The sequence below is a fragment of the Sorex araneus genome, chromosome 2 (genome assembly GCF_027595985.1).
Source record: "Sorex araneus isolate mSorAra2 chromosome 2, mSorAra2.pri, whole genome shotgun sequence".
Classification (NCBI taxonomy): domain Eukaryota; kingdom Metazoa; phylum Chordata; class Mammalia; order Eulipotyphla; family Soricidae; genus Sorex; species Sorex araneus.
Window position 1 is genome coordinate 5,055,375 of NC_073303.1, and position 19,474 is coordinate 5,074,848.

The following is a 19,474-nucleotide window of genomic DNA, read 5'->3' on the forward strand; positions in this document are numbered from 1 at the left end:
CCCTTCCCTTCACTTAACCAACATGGGTTTCACGAAGTCTGAATTGGATTTCTTTTCCCCCCCGTTGAAATGTTTGCTTGTTTATAGTTCACCTGAGAGCCCAATCTACTTCACTATGCCTAAATTACAAAATAAGGAGAAGAAAGATTTAGAATGTTCCCTTATTAATAAATCAAAATGTTGAAATGGCTTTAATAAAACTAGTATCATTTGACAAACAGAAAGACGAATAAGAAAATGAGACTAATTCAGATATACAAACACGTGTGTTGTAGTGGATGAGACTTGTGAGCTCGTGGGGCTGGAGAGATGCTGCAGCAGGTGAGGCTCTGGCCCCGCGTGCAGCAGCACCCCTGCTTGTTCTGGGCACTGAGCGGCTTCCTCCCCCCTGCCAGGGATGACCCCTGAGGGCGGAATCAGGGTTCAACCTGAGCCTCAGCCAGTGTGCTGCACTCCTCGAAAAATAGCCTTTGTAAGATCAACAAACTTTCAATTCTCCATAGTTCCATTCATGAAATCATGGTCTTTAAAATCCTTTTTTAATTTGCTTAGGTTAACATGGAAACTTGTAATCTGCTTTTGACGATTTCCTTTAGAGTACGCATTATAAATGATCAAAGAGATCATGACAACCCTCAACGTATGAATCGAAAATGGCATCCTGACATCTTTATTTTTTGAGTATGGGGCTTAGATTTAATTTTCAACAAAATTGTTCTGTTGGAGAGTTGGCTTCTTCTCTTGCAGACAATGAGGATTGGAAAGAACAAAGGACTATGGCTAATTTATCTACAAGCGGGTTTCTTCTCATGGGCTTTTCTGCCAAGCCTGAGCTAGAAATCGTCTATGCTTGTCTATTCCTCGTTCTCTACATGTTGGCTTTAGCTGGCAACATGCTCATCATCACCACCACGTCCCTGGATGACAGTCTCCAGTCCCCCATGTATTTCTTCCTGAAGCATCTCTCCTTGCTGGATCTCTGCTACATTTCCGTGACTGTCCCAAGGTTCATTTGCAATTCGTTCATGCATAGAAGAAATATTTCCCTCTGGGAATGCATCCTGCAGTGTTTTGCTTTTGCGGTTTGTGGATCCGCTGAGATGTCCATGCTCACGGTGATGTCCTATGACCGCTACGTGGCCATCTGCATGCCCCTGCACTATGACGTCATCATGGACGTCAGAACCTGTGTCCATGGAGTTGCCAGTGTCTGGGTGAGTGGGGCCATCTCTGGAGTCATGCATACGGCAGCTACTTTCTCCATCCGCTTCTGTGGCCCCCGCATCATTCACCAGTTCTTCTGTGACATCCCCCAGCTCCTGAGACTCTCCTGCTCCAATGACTATATCGGCGAGGTCGGTGTCTCTGCCTTTGTGTCTATTCTAGCACTCGTTTGTTTTATTTTTATTGGGTTCTCCTACGTGCACATATTCTCTTCCGTGCTGCGGATGCCATCTGCTGAGGGCAGAGCCAAGGCCTTTTCCACTTGCCTCCCCCACCTCGTTGTTGTTATTTTATTTCTTTCTACTGGCACCTTTGAGTTTTTGAAGCCCCATTCTGACACTCCCACTGCTCTGGACCTTCTGCTGACTATTCTCTATACGGTTGTTCCTCCAACGTTCAATCCCGTGATCTATAGCCTGAGAAATAAAGCTATAAAAACAGCTCTAAGAAAGGTTTTTAAAAGAAGAAAATCATTCTTTTTTTCTTGAGGTGTCTATTGTTTGAGAGACACATTCAAAATATATTTAGAAATATTCATAAAACACACTCAAGGAATTAAAATAAAGCCCTGATGATATAGAAGTCTGTCTTATAGGAAAGTTGTTGGATCTATATGTATCTGATTTACAACATTGCTTTTCATAATTCACCTACGTAAATTTTACTCTTTTGTTATGTTTTGGTTTGGGGCCACACCTGGCAGTGCTCAGGGCTGGGCTCAAGGGTCACCCTTGACTGTGGTCCAGGCCCAGTGTGTGGTGCTGGAGATCTAACCGGGACAGCTTCCGTGACAGGCAAGTCACTCGCCCCTTGTACTGTCTTTCTGGCTCTAAGAGAGAGGTTAGTTTACTCTTGTTGGACAGTAAATTAAAATGTCACCCCATGAAGCAAGGTCTTGGAAAGAAATAAGATTTCCTTAATGCTTATAAAACTTTCTTCTATTGTTTCTGCCAGGAGAACGTCAAACATTGGCTATGTGGTTGTCTTCTCATTTCTCTAATGTCCTAACTATTGGATTTTACATGATATTCAAGAATTTATTATGTCTTTACTCAGTGTATGTTGGTCATTCTGTGGTTAGTGATATTGAGTTACCTTTTTTGGGCTTCTATCATCTATTTTTAAGATAGCATGCCAATGACTTTTCTTCGAATGTACTGTATCACTTTGCCATTCATGGGAAATAATTCATTCATTTTCAATAATCATTTTTGGGGAGAGTAAAAATAAACAATTTAAAATATCAAAGCGAATTTATATATAATTAAGCATCATATTCCTTAGAAAGAATGGATCATTTGAAAATTAGTCAAATACACTTTTAGGTTGTAAAAAGAATTCTAATCAATAGATTCAGCAGCATGTAAAGTGCGGAAGATAAAGCAAGTAAATGGAATGTTACCAAAAAGCTGTATTTGTTTCACACCAAAACATACAATTTTCCCCAGAATAACTAAAGAAAATAAAGTTGTTGAAAGTCATGTAGTAGTTACCTACTTAGAGTTTCACAATGTGTGAAAGATTAGACAATAGGCAATATTTAAGTGATAATAGTGTTTCTCCAGAATTAATATAATTGACAACTTTTAAAGATTCCATTTTAAAAAAAATGGAACTTATATGTGTAAAATATTACATGTATAAAATAAATTTACAAGTGGAGTGTCTTATTGAAATAAAAAATTAATAAATATGAAAGTTTAACGTTTCTAGTAAAATCACTACTCTTTATCCTTCACTTTTGAAAACCCATTGGAAAATATTTTTTTGCCAACCTGTCATGGAGAATCTTTTTCTATCTTTTTAGAGAAATATCCAATTGGATTAGTATAATGGATAAAAATATTATGATTTCTTCTGTGAATTTCAGTGAGCTATTTTGAAATCAGATGAGAATGTAGCAAAATACATCAATGTAGCTTTAAATCTTTTTACAAAACAATGCTGCAGCTGTCCTAAGGAGTTTCCAGATTCTCTGGGATTCTCTATGTTCTTACTCTACCTTTACTGCAAATTTAAGATTACTTTTCAAAATTTAAAGTACATCTGTCAAGATTTTGATGGGAATTCCATTGAAGCTTGAGATGGAGTAGAGGAGGCACGTGTCTCCAAAACCATGACCAGGATACTCTTTCTTTCATAGTATTTGTCTTTCCATTTTTTCTCACCAATGATATTTAGTTTGTAGAGTGGTGAATTTATAAATGTTCTTTATATGTTGCTCTGTATTTTGGATGCTCTGATTGTAAAAGAATATTTGCCTGCTTTTATATATTTGGAAATACAATAAACTTTCACTTGTTGACCTTGTACTTAATGACCTTGCTAAGTATCTTCCTTTCCCCCCCACACGTTTTCATAGAACTATGTAGGTTCTTATCATTTCCTTTTAATTCACCTCATTTTCATAAGTAAATGATCTTATTTTTCCCATTCCAGGATTTTAAAGCTTTGTGGATTTTTTATGTTGTTCAGGACATTAGTCCTATGTTCAAGTAAAGTCTAATTTGTTTTTAAACATCAAAGCTTTTTTGTATAATCTCCAGGAGGCCAGGGAAGGCCCCAAAGACTCTCCCCCTTGCCACCCGGATAGGGTGGTCCCGGGCTGCTCCCCCACCTGGGGCAGCCCAGGCCACAGAGCAGACGGAGGAGGAACCGAGGACCAACCAAGCCGGTTGATTGATCCGTTGTCATTTATTCCATTCTCCCCTCGCGCCTGTTCCAGTCTCTCTGAGCCCCCCATTCTAGTCTCACACTGCCCCTCATTCCCGACTGCTCCTGTCTCTCCCGCTCATCTCTTCGTGCTCCATCTGGCTCCCTGCTCTCTCTCTCTCCAAGTGCCTGCTCCTCATTTTTCTACATTCTTCTCTCTCTGTCCCCCTTCTAGTCTTTCCACGCCCCATCTCCCCATCTTGCTGCCCTGGTCTCTCTCTCTCTCTCTCTCTCTCTCTCTCTCTCTCTCTCTCTCTCTCTCTCTCTCTCTCTCTCTCTCTCTCTCTCTCTCTCTTCTCTCTCTCTCTCTCTCTCTCTCTCTCTCTCTCTCTCTCTCTCTCTCTCTCTCAGCCCCAACTCTCTCATCTCTCTCCAGCTCCATTCACTCTGGGCAGATGCTACACCCAGTCAGGTGGCAAAATTAGCACAAGAAAGCCCTTCCTGACTGTCCATCAGGGTCAAGGGCGGAAACACCACCTAGGGGTGTTTGTCTTCTCCTTAGTCCAATAACTTAATTAATAATTTAATATCAGTTATTTTTGTATGGACCCAGTAAGAGATACATTGAGGCTTGTAGGGTAACTCTCCTGGGAGCATCTTGCCACAGACTCAGACAACAGTGCTCAGGCCAGATTAATCATTCCTAAACCTAGCAGGGTCCAAATCTATTTATTACTTTTTGTATCATGACAGAATTTGTCCATGATCATGCTCTTAAAGTTAAGCATTATGGCACTTGGCACTTTGACTAACCCCATCTCAATGCCAGGGTAGCACATAGCTCACCACTTGCCCTGGGTTCATCCAGTCCCTCATCGGGACCCTGCTTTGGGGTGCTAGGAAGTAAGGGCAACTGAGACTTAAGTTGAGAGAACAGATGCCTACGAGGTAAATATCATTAAGAGTCAATTAACTCCCACGTTACAAAAGTATAGCATTTACTGTCTTCCTGTGCCCACACAAAAAGTACATTGCTCTGAATTAACTATGCAAAGGACTTAAGGAGAAGAGAAAAACAATGTTTACAAGTCAACAGAGCACAGAAAAAGAAGTTACAAATAAACAGAGGAATGGGAACACTGTAATGGGAGTAACCCAAATAAACCTAAGCTCCCTGAGGCAAGGAAGGAAAGACAAACCAATGTTACCCTACTCTTTTTGATTTGGGACACATTTGGCACTGCTTAGGGCTTACTCCTGGCTCTGACCTCATGGATCACTCCTGTGAGTCAGGGGACCATATGGGTGCAGGGATCTAACCTGATTCCTGAGTGGGGCACATGTCAGTCAAACTGCTTTCCTAGGTGTTCAAATGTCCAGAAGATTCTGGGCACTAGTCAGGAAGCCAAGTCGTACCAGAGCTTAAGCCCGGCACACACACACACACACACACACACACACACACACACACACACGACATTCTGTCTCCTGTGGACATAAAGGAGGGGTGCAACAGGCTTGTGCTCAGCCTTACTCAAGGTCTGTGCTCAGGACCACTCCTGACAGAGCCTGGGACCATATGGGTGCTGGGGATCAAACCTGAGTCTTACGTGCAAGCCCAGCCTGCTACCCACTGCCCCCCCTCTCCAGCCCAATCCTTCTTGTTGGCTTTTTTGGGTTAACTATTGGCTTCTTTAATCATCTAAGTGAAGATTGATGCTACGGATGGTATAAGATTGAGAGGTGTTTCTTTATTGGTATCAATTATTGATACTTGCACTGTTTTTTTTTTGAAGAAGCTATGCTCCCGTTTAAATGCAAAATTTTATAACTGATGGAAAGATATAATTAGGCCGATAGTTGAGAAAGGCCAACAGTAACAGGAGGGCAGAGAGATACAGAGGAAAAAGAATAAAGAAATTAGGACACCTATTTCTAGTACTAGCACTGTTTTAATAAAAGGAATAAAATTACTCAAAATTGTAATAAGACCATATTATAAGTTAAATTACTATCCATTCATTTTAATTGGTCAGTTGATCTAAGTCTTTTTGCCAATTATATCGAATTTAAAACACAAGGAGATTTTTTCAATTATATGACCCAATGAATATAAATTTATGTCCTTAATAACTACATGGTATTAATAAATCAACACACCAGAAAATTACGTTGTGACAACTCAATGTAATTTGCAAGTTTGAACCCCAGTGTATTTGCAAAGAATCCCAAATACCCAGGACACTCAAGAACTCTGCTTCTGCCAAAGGGACTTCACAACCTAACCTCAAGAGGCCAAAGAAGGATTGAAATTGAGTTCTCTTCCCTCTTCAGCTGCCGACACTGATCGCTCTCTCCATGAGGAGAGGAGACGAGTTCTAACGTGCTTGGGTAAGTGTCCACGGGCTCCAGAAAGATGGGATCAGCTGAAGAATGGGATGCTATCAGTTGTAGATTTTGGAGTGGAGAATGTAAAACCTTCATTTTACTAATTTGCAAAATTTGAATGAAACATAACTTCCTTCACACAATCTTTATGGAAATGATTTAATGTTCTTTTATTATTATTATTATTATTATTATTATTATTATTACGGACCGGAGCAATAGCACAGCAGGTAGGGCATTTGCCTTGCACACAGCTCACCCAGGTTTGATTCCTCCGTCCGTCTCGGAGACCCTGGCAACCTACCTGTGACATATTTGATATGCCCAAAACAGTAACAAGTCTCACAATGGAGATGTAACTGGTGCCTGCTTGAGCAACTTGATGAACAACGGGGACGACAGTGCTAAGTGCTATTATTATCGAGGCATCAACTCACTGCAAACACTAGTGTCATCACACAATCAATTCACTCTTCCCTCTTCACCACATAATCAATTCACTCTTCCCTCTTGCCTCCCTGTACCTTCCCCTTCCCTCAGTAATCATAGAATTTTCACAGTGACTAAGAGTTGGCTTTGTTGTTTATTTATTTTTATTTTGTTCTGGTTTGGGGTTACCCTGCAGTGCTCAGGTCTGATTCCTGCTCTTTGCTCAGTTTTCTGTCCTGTTGATGCACAAAGCACCAAACACGGTGACAGGGATTGAACAAGGGTCTCCCAATGCAAGAAAAATGATTTACTTCTGGGCTAAATCTCTGGTCTGATTTTGTTGCTTTGTGCCAGTTTCTTGACTTGAATATATTCTTTCTGAGTGAGACCACCTGATAATCTTCCTTTACTCCAAGAAAAATATTTAGTGAGGCAGAAGGGTAGAAAAAAATGCTAAGAAATTTTTTCACTCATATGTGATCAAATTATAAAAATGCAATAATAAATCAGTGTGATTATAGCAATATATAAAGAAAAGAATGGACGAGAATGAATAAAGAACTCAGAAACATGTTGATAATTGGTATATTGTACTGAATAGAATTTTTAAGATAAAGTGTAAACTCATTGATAAAATAATAACTTTCTACGTTATTTTTAAAGTACACTATTTCCTTTTTAAATAGAAATGGTAATGCTAAAACTTGCAATCTCTGAAAACAATATTCATTTCTTTCACAAAGTAATTAAGTTGCTCAAAATGGTTATCACTGTACCAGCACATATATAATGAGAAAATTATGATGGTGACTTAAAAACAAAATTTCTAAGGGCAGTAAATAGATTGATGTTAGAGCAATTTTTGATTTAAGATGTTTCACATTGTCTTTCAGGAAACAGCACATGATAATGAATAAGGACTATGGATAACTTTACGATGAGTGGATTTCTTCTCATGGGATTTTCTGTCAAGCCTGACCTAGAAATCTTCTATGCCTGTCTGTTCTTAGTTTTATACGTGTTGGCTTTAGCTGGCAACATGCTCATCATCACCACCACTTCCCTGGATGACAGTCTCCAGTCCCCCATGTATTTCTTCCTGAAGCATCTCTCCTTTCTGGATCTCTGCTACATTTCTGTGACTGTGCCGAGATTCATTTACAACTCTTTGATGCACAGTGGAAATATTTCCCTCTGGGAATGCATCGTGCAGTGCTTCGCTTTTGTTTCCTTTGCTGTTGCTGAGCTGTTCATGCTCACGGTGATGTCCTATGACCGCTACGTGGCCATCTGCCTTCCCCTGCGCTATGACGTCATCATGAACATCAGAACCTGTATCCAAGGAGTCTCCTGCGTCTGGGTGAGTGGGGCCATCTCTGGAGTCATGCATACGGCAGCTACTTTCTCCATCCACTTCTGTGGCCCTCGCATCATTCATCAGTTTTTCTGTGATGTTCCCCAGCTCCTGAGACTCTCCTGCTCCAATGAGTATATCAGTGATCTTGGAGTCACTATCTTCCTGTCTTTCTTCTGTCTTGGCTGTGTCATCTTTATTGGATTTTCCTACATGCACATATTCTCTTCCGTGCTGAGGATGCCATCTGCTGAGGGCAGAGCTAAGGCCTTTTCCACTTGCCTCCCCCACCTTGCTGTTGTCTTATTATTTATTTCTTCTAGTGCCTTTGAGTTTTTGAAGCCTCATTCTGACACTCCAACTGCTTTGGATATTTTGCTCACTATTTTTTATACTGTTGTTCCCCCAACATTCAATCCATTGATCTACAGCCTGAGAAATAAAGCCATGAAGTTAGCTCTAAGTAATATTTTTAAAAGAAGAAATGAATATCTCTTCTTTTGAAATATTCACCTGAAATAATTCTCATTAGAGCGGTATGTTTAAGAAATATTGGGTAGTATTAAGATAACCAAGTAATAAATTAAACAAATTAAAAAAGATATAAGTACTGTTTCATAGTTTGAGTTTTTTAAATATATGTGCTCGTTGAATGTGAAATATTCAGACAAGATTATATGAACACTACTCTTAGGAATTTTATTTGATGGTTGGGGCCAGTCCTTTGATGTTTACCTCATAGGTGTTAGGGGGACCTTGCAGATTTCGCGTTCAAATTTGAGGTAGACTTCATATAAGTACTTCAACCCCTGTCTTATATCTCTGCCCCAATGTTGTGAATATTTCACACAAATCTTATTCCCAAAACTGGTTGTAAAATAATGTAAAACATAATGTTTAACAATGCATCCTAGGGTTGAAGAGAGAGAGAGAGAGAAAACAAGAGATAAGGTGGTTTTTAAAAATTGGTTTTTTTTTAAAAAAAAAAAGTAAATCACAGTGAGATGCACAGCTACCAAGTTACTCATGGTTTTGGTCATATAGTGTTCTAACACCCATTCCTTCACCAGTGTACATTTCCCACCAGCAATATCTCCAGTTTCCCTTCACCTCCGACCTCAGCCTGCCTCTATGGCAGGCACTTTTCCTTTCTCTCTCTCTCTCTCTCTCTCTCTCTCTCTCTCTCTCTCTCTCTCTCTCTCTCTCTCTGTCTCCCTCATTTTTCTCTGTGAAAATGAATGATGAAATTTACTTATAAATGGATGAGCATGGAGAGTATCATGCTGAGTAAAATAAGTCAGAAGGACAGGGACATATGTAGAGTTCTGCATTCATTTGTAGAATATAAAATATAAAGTATGAGACTTATATCCAAGACAAGGAAAACGGGGGCCAGGAGGACTGGTCAATGACTGGAGCTTGCCATAGGAGTGTGTGTGTGTGTGTGTGTGTGTGTGTGTGTGTGTGTGTGTGTGTGTGTGTGTGTTGGGGACGGGAGGGAGGGGGACATTTAGGGTCGAGGAGGCACCAATATAACAATAATACCTGAAAGTGATCAGTTTAGACAGGAACTGATTGTTGAAAGTAGGTAAAGGGTATCTGATAACCTTTTATTATCTGTATTACAAATCATAAGGAACCAAAAGATAAGGTGGATCTGATGCACTGTTCTGACCCCTAGTTTAATCTCAGCGACCGCATTCATTATTCTGGTCTCCCATTATCTCCAGGAGTGTTCCCCGAGCACAGAGCAAGGAGCATTGCAGGGTAAGTTCCTAACATCCCACACACCCCAACTAAAAAAACAAAAAAGAAATTCAGGAGTCTTTTTCCTATCCCTGATCACTTCCCTGTGAGAATGATGGAAAATGGTAACTATAGGATTTATTGGCCATTTTCTTAGTGACTTACATGATACCCAAGAATTGATTTAGAATAGAATGCCCTAAATCAATTGTCTTTAGTTAGGGCTCCAAACCCTTAGGGCTCCAATCAGATATAATGAAGTCACCCTGGAAATGTCTCTATCCGATATTTTTTCTCCCTCTTAAGGTGCACTATATTACTTTGCCTCAGGGGTAAGGAATATTTTATTCACTGTATCACTGTCATCCCTTTGTTCATCAATTTGCTCTAGAGGGCTCCAGTAATGTCCCCATTTGTCCCTGTCAGGTGCTAGTGTAGCCGGATGGCGTATTGAGGGCTCTTTCAGGATCAGGGGAATGAGCACTGCTGTTGTTACTGTTTTTGGCATATCGAGTACACCACGAGTAGCTTGCCAGGCTCTGCCATGAGTTTGCCAGGCTCTGCCATGAAGGAACATTTTATTAGTGGATAATATGTGAAAGTCCCCCAAATGCACATTTTACATCATGAAATGAATAAAAGAGGAAAATTAATAACATAAAGTATAGAAATCATATTAAAAGAGCCACATTCTCATAAAAGTAGATCAATTGAAATTAAGAAAATTACTTATATTATTATATTCTGATTAAAAGTGAAAATTCATTGAGTGGATTTAGATACAAACATAACAAGAAACCACAGAATAAGTGAACTTGATGTTAATATTTTAGTTTTGAGAATCTAATTTTCCACAGAGTCAGAAAATTTACATTATCCTGGAAATCATAATAGAAAAAGGCATGCATCTGGAATGGTAGAAAGAGTGTAACATTTACCTCTAATAAGTCCCAAAACATTTGCTCCAAATTCTATGCCTTAAGGGAACGGAAGAACAGGCATAATTTAAAAAATAATATAGAAATTTTACACAGTAAATAAAATTACAAACATCCAGTTTTAAAATATTAAAAATGGTATTTTTACCTCTAAAATAAATTCACAAGTAGAATATTCAAGTAAAATTTAAATTAATGAATGGCAAACAATTTACATTTGTTCAAAAAATATTACTGTTTATCTTTACATTCTTATAACCCACTGGAAAATAATTTTTTGCCATTACTTTACAGATATAAAGCAGTCTGCAGTTCATTTATTTCATATGCCAACTGAATCAGTATCATAATTGAATCATTGTTTTTTTCCTCAGTGAATTTTAGTGGGCACCTTTGTCAAGAATAAAATGATATGGGGCTGTGGGAGTTGCTAGTTTGATCAGTTAAAGTTTTAAGATTCACTTTTTAAATTAACTCAATTAAAATAAAATCTGTTTTTGGTATATTGAATACAGCAAGGGGAGCTTGCCAGGCTCTGCCATGCAGGCAGGATACTCTCGTTCATTCCCCTGACCCTGAAAGAGCCTCCAGTGCAGCATCGTTGGGAAGGATGAGCCAAGAGAGGCTGCTAAAATCTCAGGGGTAGGACAAATGGAGATGTTACTGGTGCCCGCTCGAGCAAATTCATGAACAACAGGATGACAGTGATATAGTGATACAGTGAAAATAAAATCTAATTTTTAATAGTTTGATCAGCAGGTGTTCACGTTGATATCAAACTCTGTTAATCATTTCAGTTTCACAGCCTCTGATTTTAATTCTCTTCTCCAGAATGTATGGGCTTTTCTATATCCTTGCTCCAAGTTTTAGGGTTAGATTTTTAATTTCCTATGACACCTGCAGAAATTTTTGTTTGGAATAACATGAATATAGTGATCAGTCAGAGGAGAACTGTGTTCTTACAAAGTCCATATGTCACAATTCATGAATAGAATAATATTTCACAAAACATCTTTTAACATTTGCTAATAAATGACATATAGTTTTAAGTGCAATTTTTTTGGTAAGTCCTTTTTATATGTCTATTTCCATATGTTTGAAATTATTCAAAATGGTATTTAAAATTAATCTACTTTCATGTATTTGGAAATACAATCAATATTTCATCTTACATCACTTAATTTACTTGTAATTTTAATATAAGTTTACATGTTCTTTTGAATTTCTACAAATACATGATTTCCTCTGAATAAAGACATTCTCATTCCAGGATTCGAAATCTTTGTTTACTTAAATCTTGTCTTATAACTTAGGCCAATGTTCAATAAAATGGCTTCTATCAGAAAGTGGAGCTAAAATGTTTTCCTAATTATGATATTTAGCCATAAATATGCAAGTTATCACAGTAGTTACAGTAATAAAAAACTACTCTTTTTTTTTTTTTGCTTTTTGGGTCACACCCGGCAATACACAGGGGTTCCTCCTGGCTCTGCACTCAGGAATTACCCCTGGCAGTGCTCAGGGGACCATATGGGATGCTGGGAGTCGAACTCGGGCCGGCCGCGTGCAAGGCAAATGCCCTACCCGCTGTGCTATCCCTCCAGGCCCTGTAGATTTATTCTTTCTCAATGATTTGAGGCTCTTTCTGTTCCTGGAGCGAGCACGTATCATTGGGCTACACTAGCTCGAGACAGGGACAAATGGAGATGTTACTGGCGCCCGCTCGAGCAAATTGAAGATCAACGGGACTACAAGTGATACTACAAGTGATTCTTTCCCACTGTTCACAGGGAGAATATGAAGTACAGAGGAGTAATTTGTTGAAGATATATGCACATCTATGTTCATAAAAGAGCTTAATAAAAACCAAATGATCAAGGATCGATGAATAAAGATGTGCCATATCTACACAATGTAGCATTTGTTAGGTAAGCAAAAAGATGCAATCTTTCCTTTTGGTGCAGCAAGTGGAGGGCATCGTGTAAACAAAGTCAGAAGGACAAGGACGAGATCACTCATCCTTAGCCCAATTTCCGATCAGCGTGGCACCTTAGGGCCTGCACCTTCAATCACTGGCCAGCTTGGGTATGGACTTGATGAAATTCAATATTCTTTCATAACAAGCACAGTAAGTTATCTATGAAAGGAATGAACCCTAACACAATGAAGATCATATGTGTATTTTGGATTTTGATTTAAGAAGACACAAAAAGTGAATGCACGCATTAACATTTTTTTAGAAATAGAAAATGCTTGTGTATTTTTAGAATATGTCCCCTCACGCACCATCAGAAAGCAGAGGTAACTTAACTTCTTGTAATTTTGATGTTACTATAACTTCCTGACACTTTGTACCGAAAGAAACTTTAAACAGCATGGCCAATATTCTATCCAAAAGAAAAACTTTCTTTCACTTTATTATAGGTGTCATTCTTCTTGACCTCAACAAGAAAGCTGAGATGATTTTTAGGGTAACAGAAAGAATTTTAGATGTGCTCCTTTTAGTGAGCACATTTCTTTGGATTATGCTATTAATACATGAAAATAAAGATCTAATCTCTATTCTTTGTTTCTGTAAATGACTTGTGTCATGGAGGTAAAAAGGCTATGAGATTATTCTATGGTCAGTTAGTTAATTCTTGAAGAGCAACATGCATTTCTTTCCTTCCGGTTTCATCAGAACCTCTTGCTTCATGAGTTCAATGTCCTAAAAATCTACACCTTGTTATCTAAGTTCTGATTCTCTCAGAGAAATATCTCCTTTGTTTTCCACATCATTAAAAATCTATAGATCTTTTTTTAAAAAAATCATTGAATAGAGAAGATTTACTCTCCAAATTCAGGTATACAGAAGTATTTATGGAATAGAGGCAAACATGAAATCTGTGACTTCTCTTTGTTCATCTCAGTGCCATTCACAGTCAGCTGCCTGGAAACTGGTTTTAAAGGAAATATTTAACATGAAATAGTTGTATTGTGTTTGTGTCAAATTGTATGAATAGAAAAGCTCACATTTGTGAAATGACAACCAAAAACAAGGATGTAATTTGTGATTGGGAGTTACATATATAGTTACATACTTCAAATATGGACTACCTTGAAGCAATGTATTTTATGGTGTTTGACAGTTTTACAGCGGTCAACCAGACACCAAGATTTCTTTTATTTACAAAATTAGTTTAATTGCATTGTATTTATTTTTACGGAGTAAAGATTTTTTATTATGGAAGAGAAGAAAAATACTTAAGAGAGAATGCATTCTTCCCAAGAGAGAAAGGAGAGACTCCTGTGGTAAAATATTGGAAGTACACACATTGGGTTGTATATAATTACAAGAGAAAATGCCCCCAGATTGATTTCAAATGACAATTAGTTATTTCCTCATTCAGAGTAAAATTTGATTGGGATATAGTGGGGAAAAATAGGAAAATATTTATTCACTTCTTGTAGAAGTTTATTGTTACTTCCCCCATTCATATAATACCATTAATAATAAAATAATACAAACATGTTTAAGTAATATTACATCAATTTAACTGATTAATTAGATCTTTGTTGTGAATACTAAATCCAAATGTAGATTACAATATTTTTTAATTATTCAGTTCAAAACACAAATATAACTCAAACCCCAAATAACTAGATATTATACCAACTCAACAGAAAAGTACAATCAAATTCAAAATAATTGCAGTATTGGGCCCCTGAGAATTTACAAAGTAATCCAAGTACCCAGAGACTGAGAAACTGCTTCTGCCAAAGGGACTTCATACCCAGCCTCCAGTGACCAAGAAGGGATTGAAAAGGATTTACTTTTTTCTCTCTCCCATTTTGATTTTACTGAAAAAGACAGACAGCAGGGATTCAGATAAGTGTCAACTACTGACATCATAGCTCGCCCTAATGTGGAAGGAGGAAGTTGGTGAATGTATTCTGGTGAGTGTCCCAAGATTCTAAAAATGAAGATTGCACAGATTGCTAGAAGTTACTGATCTGCAAAATTTTAAATGACATGTATGAGTTCAGACTATTTTCACGTACATTTGGAATCTGGAAGAGAACATTGTAAAATTGTTCCATTCCAGAGACATTTTGTGGAGTAAAATTCTCACTTCTCTGGCAATCCCTTTCTTTTTATAGCCACCAGAGAAGTAACTCAGTGTGAGCAAGTGACAGATGGCACAGTTGATGTAGTTTGATTTCTTAGTGCTTGTTAGCACTAAGGCCTGACTTGCAGAAGATGTGAAATCCTTCCTACATGGGAGATCACAGATAAATTACTCAAATATGGTAAATTTGATAACTGAAATGGAATCATAAATCTTAAGAGCAGAATTTTACATTTTATTTTTTTCACAAAGGATCAGAAAAAATACATTAAAAATGCGAGAAGATAATGACACATTTTTGTCAAAACCAATCATTTCAACTTTTTTATTTCTCCCTTTTATTAAGGATAAACTCTGCTGGAAGCAATCATAATATAGATGTGACATTTGAAAGGCTTATTTAATTTTGTTAGCATCACAAAGGACGCACAACAAAAGGGACTGGTAGAAATAATTAAATGCATCCTGTAAAATATTTGTTATGTCTTAAAATAATAATCACCTTAGTCTATGATATATTGTGTATATTGATTAGCCCTTTGTTTTAGGACAGTGAATAAGTGGGAGATAGTAGAATTTAAGAAATACAGCCAATAAAAATTCTGAAGCAACATTGAAAGTACTAGAAGTGTTTTGACATTTCTTTAAAGAAAAGTGACCGTATTTACTCCTATTATTAAAGTGATGTAAAGATAGGTAAAAATAGCTTGAAATGATAGCTAATAAATCCCATTATATTTTCCTCTTGGTTGTATCTTTGGTAGAAAAGATATAGTTGGCAATAATATATTGATAATTGTTAGTTGATATTCACATCAGAATGTGGCAGAGTAATTTTAACACTATAGTAGTTGAATAAGTAGATGACGCATGTAGACTATATAAGAAACATAAACTTGTTTCTGGTACTATTGAAAGGGAGAGGACCATATAATTGTATAAAAAATAACAAAAACTGAATGAACATTATTACAGTGTGCCCCTGTATTAGCTATTGTTAACATGAAATATGATTAAATAAAATGATCAAACACAACTCTTTTGGGGGGCTAGACCAGTAGCATAGCAGGTAGAGCTTTGCACGCGGCTGACCCGGGTTCAATTCCCAGCATCCCATATGGTCCCCCGAGCACCGCCAGTAGTTATTCCTGAGTGCATGAGCCAGAAGTAACCCTTGTGCATTGCCGGGTGTGACCCAAAAAGCTTAAAAAAAAAACCCACAACTCTTATGAATGAACAATATTTCTATGAATATGAATAAATTTCCTTTTGTCAGCTTCCATGTAGAAAAATAAGCAACATTCTCCATAACATACAGATATGGAAGTTTCTGAGGCTGATTTGGTGATTTGGTGAGTTTCAGTGTCAAAAGAAATAATTATGTGGTGAGTTTCAGTGTCAAAAGAAAATGTTTAAGTGAGTAAAATGGTCATTATTGTATCTATAAGCATAAAACTTCATCTTCAAGGTTTTTCATTCTTGTCTCGACATAAAATTATTTTTTGGATTTGGTGAGTTTCAGTGTCAAATGAAAATGTTTAAGTGAGTAAAATGGTCATTATTGTATCTATAAGCATAAAACTTCATCTTCAAAGTTTTTCATTCTTGTCTAGACATAAAATTATTTTTTATTATTTAGTTTAATTTAAATACTAGTGTGTCTGCTGTGAAATATGCAAGCATACAATGATGCACGCCCCCACAAGCAAATAGTCAAAATGAGGGTGAATCTATTTTCAAATCGGTCAGATTCAAAGTGTGATGAGAATGAGCCCTTTGATGCCAACTTACCTGCACCAGTCTCAGGCTCAAATAATTTCCCAGTTACAATGACTCTGTACAGATAGTACTGAGAAAAATTCATCACCCTCAGCGCTAAGTTACATATTATAGGCTCATCTGTGGGGTTCTGCTTATATGTAAAAAGGAATCTTCCATTTCTCGTATGTCTCTAGGTCCAAATAATAACAACCCCTTTCTGCCAACTAGCCACTTTCCCTGAATCTGTCTTTCAAGGAAATACCATCGTTTTCACATTGTCTGAGTTCATTTTATGTTCAGACAGTTTTGTCTTATGGTTTGCCTAAGAGTGAAACTATCAGCTACTGCTTTTCACATCAGATAAAATATTGAGCAAGAGGGGGCCAGAGGCACGGTACAGAGGGTAAAGCAAGCAGCTGATCTGGGAGTGACCCCTGAGCACCACCAGGTGAGGCCCAAATTTCCTTCTGGCAAAACAATTGAGATTAAAAAATATCAAGTAAGGAGTGCAGTTTTCAGAAGTTCCCCTTTTATATTTGCTACAAAATAATAAAGCTGCAATGATAAAATCACTGTGGTTCTATTGATGTATGAATGTAGAGACTAAGCAGAGAGTATAGTTAGGTCACACACTTCTGAAATTATCTATATAAACTTGAATTACGTAAATTGTATATAATTGCATACATTGCCAATCCATAATTCTAACGATAAAATTGTATGTGTTTGTCGTATATCTTTTTTGTATGTTATTGCATGTTTTGTATGTTATTGTATGTTTTTATTGTATGTTATTTTTATATGTATGCCTATTGCTTTTCTTTGATGCAAATGCTAAATGTATAATCTTTCTTTGCCAATATTATTTATTTATTTATTTATTTTTCTTAAAGAAATATTTTATTGAACCACCGAGAAAACAAGAAAAAAAATACAAAGCTTTCAGGTTTAAGTCACAGTCAAATACTGATTAAACCATCATCCCTTCACCAGTGCACCCGTTCCACCACCAAGAACCCAAATACACCCCCCTCCCACCCCTACCCCCCATCTAAGTAGCTAATGATATTCCCATTATTCTCTATGTATATTGAGTACATTTCATATTTCCATACAGAACTCACTATTATTGATTGGAAATTTTCCCCAACAATCACGCCTGCTGAATAGGCATCATCTAATAATTTCTCTTCATTGGTAAGAGTGAAGACTTTGAGTCCGCGCGGCCGCGATAGCAGCCGTGCGATTTTGGGTTTCTAATATTTTAGCTCAGTTCACAGTCAAAATGGATGGCTGCAAGAATCTGCTCTGGTGCCAAAATGGGTTAGGAGACCTCAGGATCACAGTCAGTAGGCGGGAGGCTCTGCTTCTCGTGCCGGGGCTCTCAGTTCATCTCTGGGCGGAAGGCGCGCCGGGAACGCCCCCCCTCCCAGGACCACCTACAGGCTACGTCACTAAAGAAAGTCCTACCTCCTGGTGGAGGGGTCTTAGAGGGTGGCTCTCACCGAGTGGCTGCTGCCGCTGCCGCCATTTTCGCTCAGAAAAATGGGGTGGAGAGGGAAAAGAATCCCTCCCCGGACTGCACGAGGTTGTAGCTCAGTTCATAGTCAAAATGCATGGCTCAAGCATCCGCTCTGGTGCCAAAATGGGTGAGGAGACCTCAGGATCACAGTCTATAGGCGCGGAGGGTCTGCTTCTCGTGCTGCGGCTCTCGGTTCCTTTGCCAATATTGTTTTAACTAAGAAAAGTCATTACAGTTGTTCCATGTGATAATCCCAATATTAAACTTCTATATCAGTACAAACAGCTACAATGAGAAAATGAGATCCTGGTTTATTAACATATTACACTGAAATGAGATAGTAGAGATTGTCCAACAAAATTTTCCTGCTCAAGATTTCCCACCTTTTCTTGCAGCCAACACCAGGCGGGAACCAACAACGATGGCTAATTTCACGATGAGTGGGTTTCTCCTCACGGGGTTTTCTGTCAAGCCCGAGCTAGAGATTTTGTACGCTTTGTTGTTCCTCGTCTTTTACTTGCTGGCTTTAATTGGAAACGTACTCATCATCACCACCACGTCCCTGGGTGACAGTCTCCAGTCCCCCATGTATTTCTTCCTGAAGCATCTCTCCTTTCTGGATCTCTGCTACATTTCTGTGACTGTGCCGAGATTCATTTACAACTCTTTCACGCACAGTGGGAATATTTCCCTCTGGGAATGCATCCTGCAGTGCTTTGTGTTCACCCTCTGTGGCTGTGCCGAGATGTCCATGCTCACGGTGATGTCCTATGACCACTACGTGGCCATCTGCCTGCCCCTGCACTATGACGTCATCATGGACTTCAGAACCTGTGTCCAGGGGGTCGCCGGTGTCTGGGTGAGTGGGGCCATCTCTGGAGTCATGCATACGGCAGCTACTTTCTCCATCCACTTCTGTGGTCCCCATGTCATTCACCAGTTCTTCTGTGACATCCCTGAGCTCCTGAGACTCTCCTGCTCCAACGAGTATCTAGGTGAGATTGGTGTCACTGCCTTTGTGGCTTTCCTGTCACTCCTTTGTTTCCTGTTTATTGGGTTCTCCTACGTGCACATATTCTCTTCTGTGCTGAGGATGCCATCTGCGGAGGGCAGAGCCAAGGCCTTTTCCACCTGCCTCCCCCACCTCGTGGTCGTCATTTTGTTCGTTTCTACTGGTACCTTTGAGTTTTTGAAGCCCCATTCTGACACTCCAAGTGTTCTGGACATTTTACTCACTATTTTTTATACAGTGGTACCCCCCACTGTCAATCCAATGGTGTATAGCCTCAGAAATAAGGCAATACAGACAGCTCTACGGAAGGTTTTTAAAAGCAAAATGTCTCTCATTTGA

At 38.5% G+C, this 19,474-nt stretch overlaps 3 protein-coding genes across 3 annotated transcripts; all 3 read left to right on the forward strand.

Annotated features, from left to right (window-relative positions):
- The first annotated feature begins 776 nt into the window (after positions 1 to 776).
- On the forward strand, positions 777 to 1,712 carry LOC129402342 (olfactory receptor 14J1-like). Its single transcript, XM_055128503.1, has one exon. The coding sequence runs from the start codon at positions 777 to 779 to the stop codon at positions 1,710 to 1,712; it is 936 nt and encodes a 311-aa protein (XP_054984478.1).
- Positions 1,713 to 7,615: 5,903 nt separating this feature from the next.
- On the forward strand, positions 7,616 to 8,551 carry LOC129402343 (olfactory receptor 14J1-like). Its single transcript, XM_055128509.1, has one exon. The coding sequence runs from the start codon at positions 7,616 to 7,618 to the stop codon at positions 8,549 to 8,551; it is 936 nt and encodes a 311-aa protein (XP_054984484.1).
- Positions 8,552 to 18,559: 10,008 nt separating this feature from the next.
- LOC129402344 (olfactory receptor 14J1-like) lies at positions 18,560 to 19,474 on the forward strand. Its single transcript, XM_055128512.1, has one exon. The coding sequence runs from the start codon at positions 18,560 to 18,562 to the stop codon at positions 19,472 to 19,474; it is 915 nt and encodes a 304-aa protein (XP_054984487.1).

Excerpts from the sequence above, each read along its gene's own strand:
- LOC129402343 (XM_055128509.1), top strand. The coding sequence starts at position 7,616 with ATGGATAACTTTACGATGAGTGGATTTCTTCTCATGGGATTTTCTGTC.
- LOC129402344 (XM_055128512.1), top strand. The coding sequence starts at position 18,560 with ATGAGTGGGTTTCTCCTCACGGGGTTTTCTGTCAAGCCCGAGCTAGAG.
- LOC129402342 (XM_055128503.1), top strand. The coding sequence starts at position 777 with ATGGCTAATTTATCTACAAGCGGGTTTCTTCTCATGGGCTTTTCTGCC.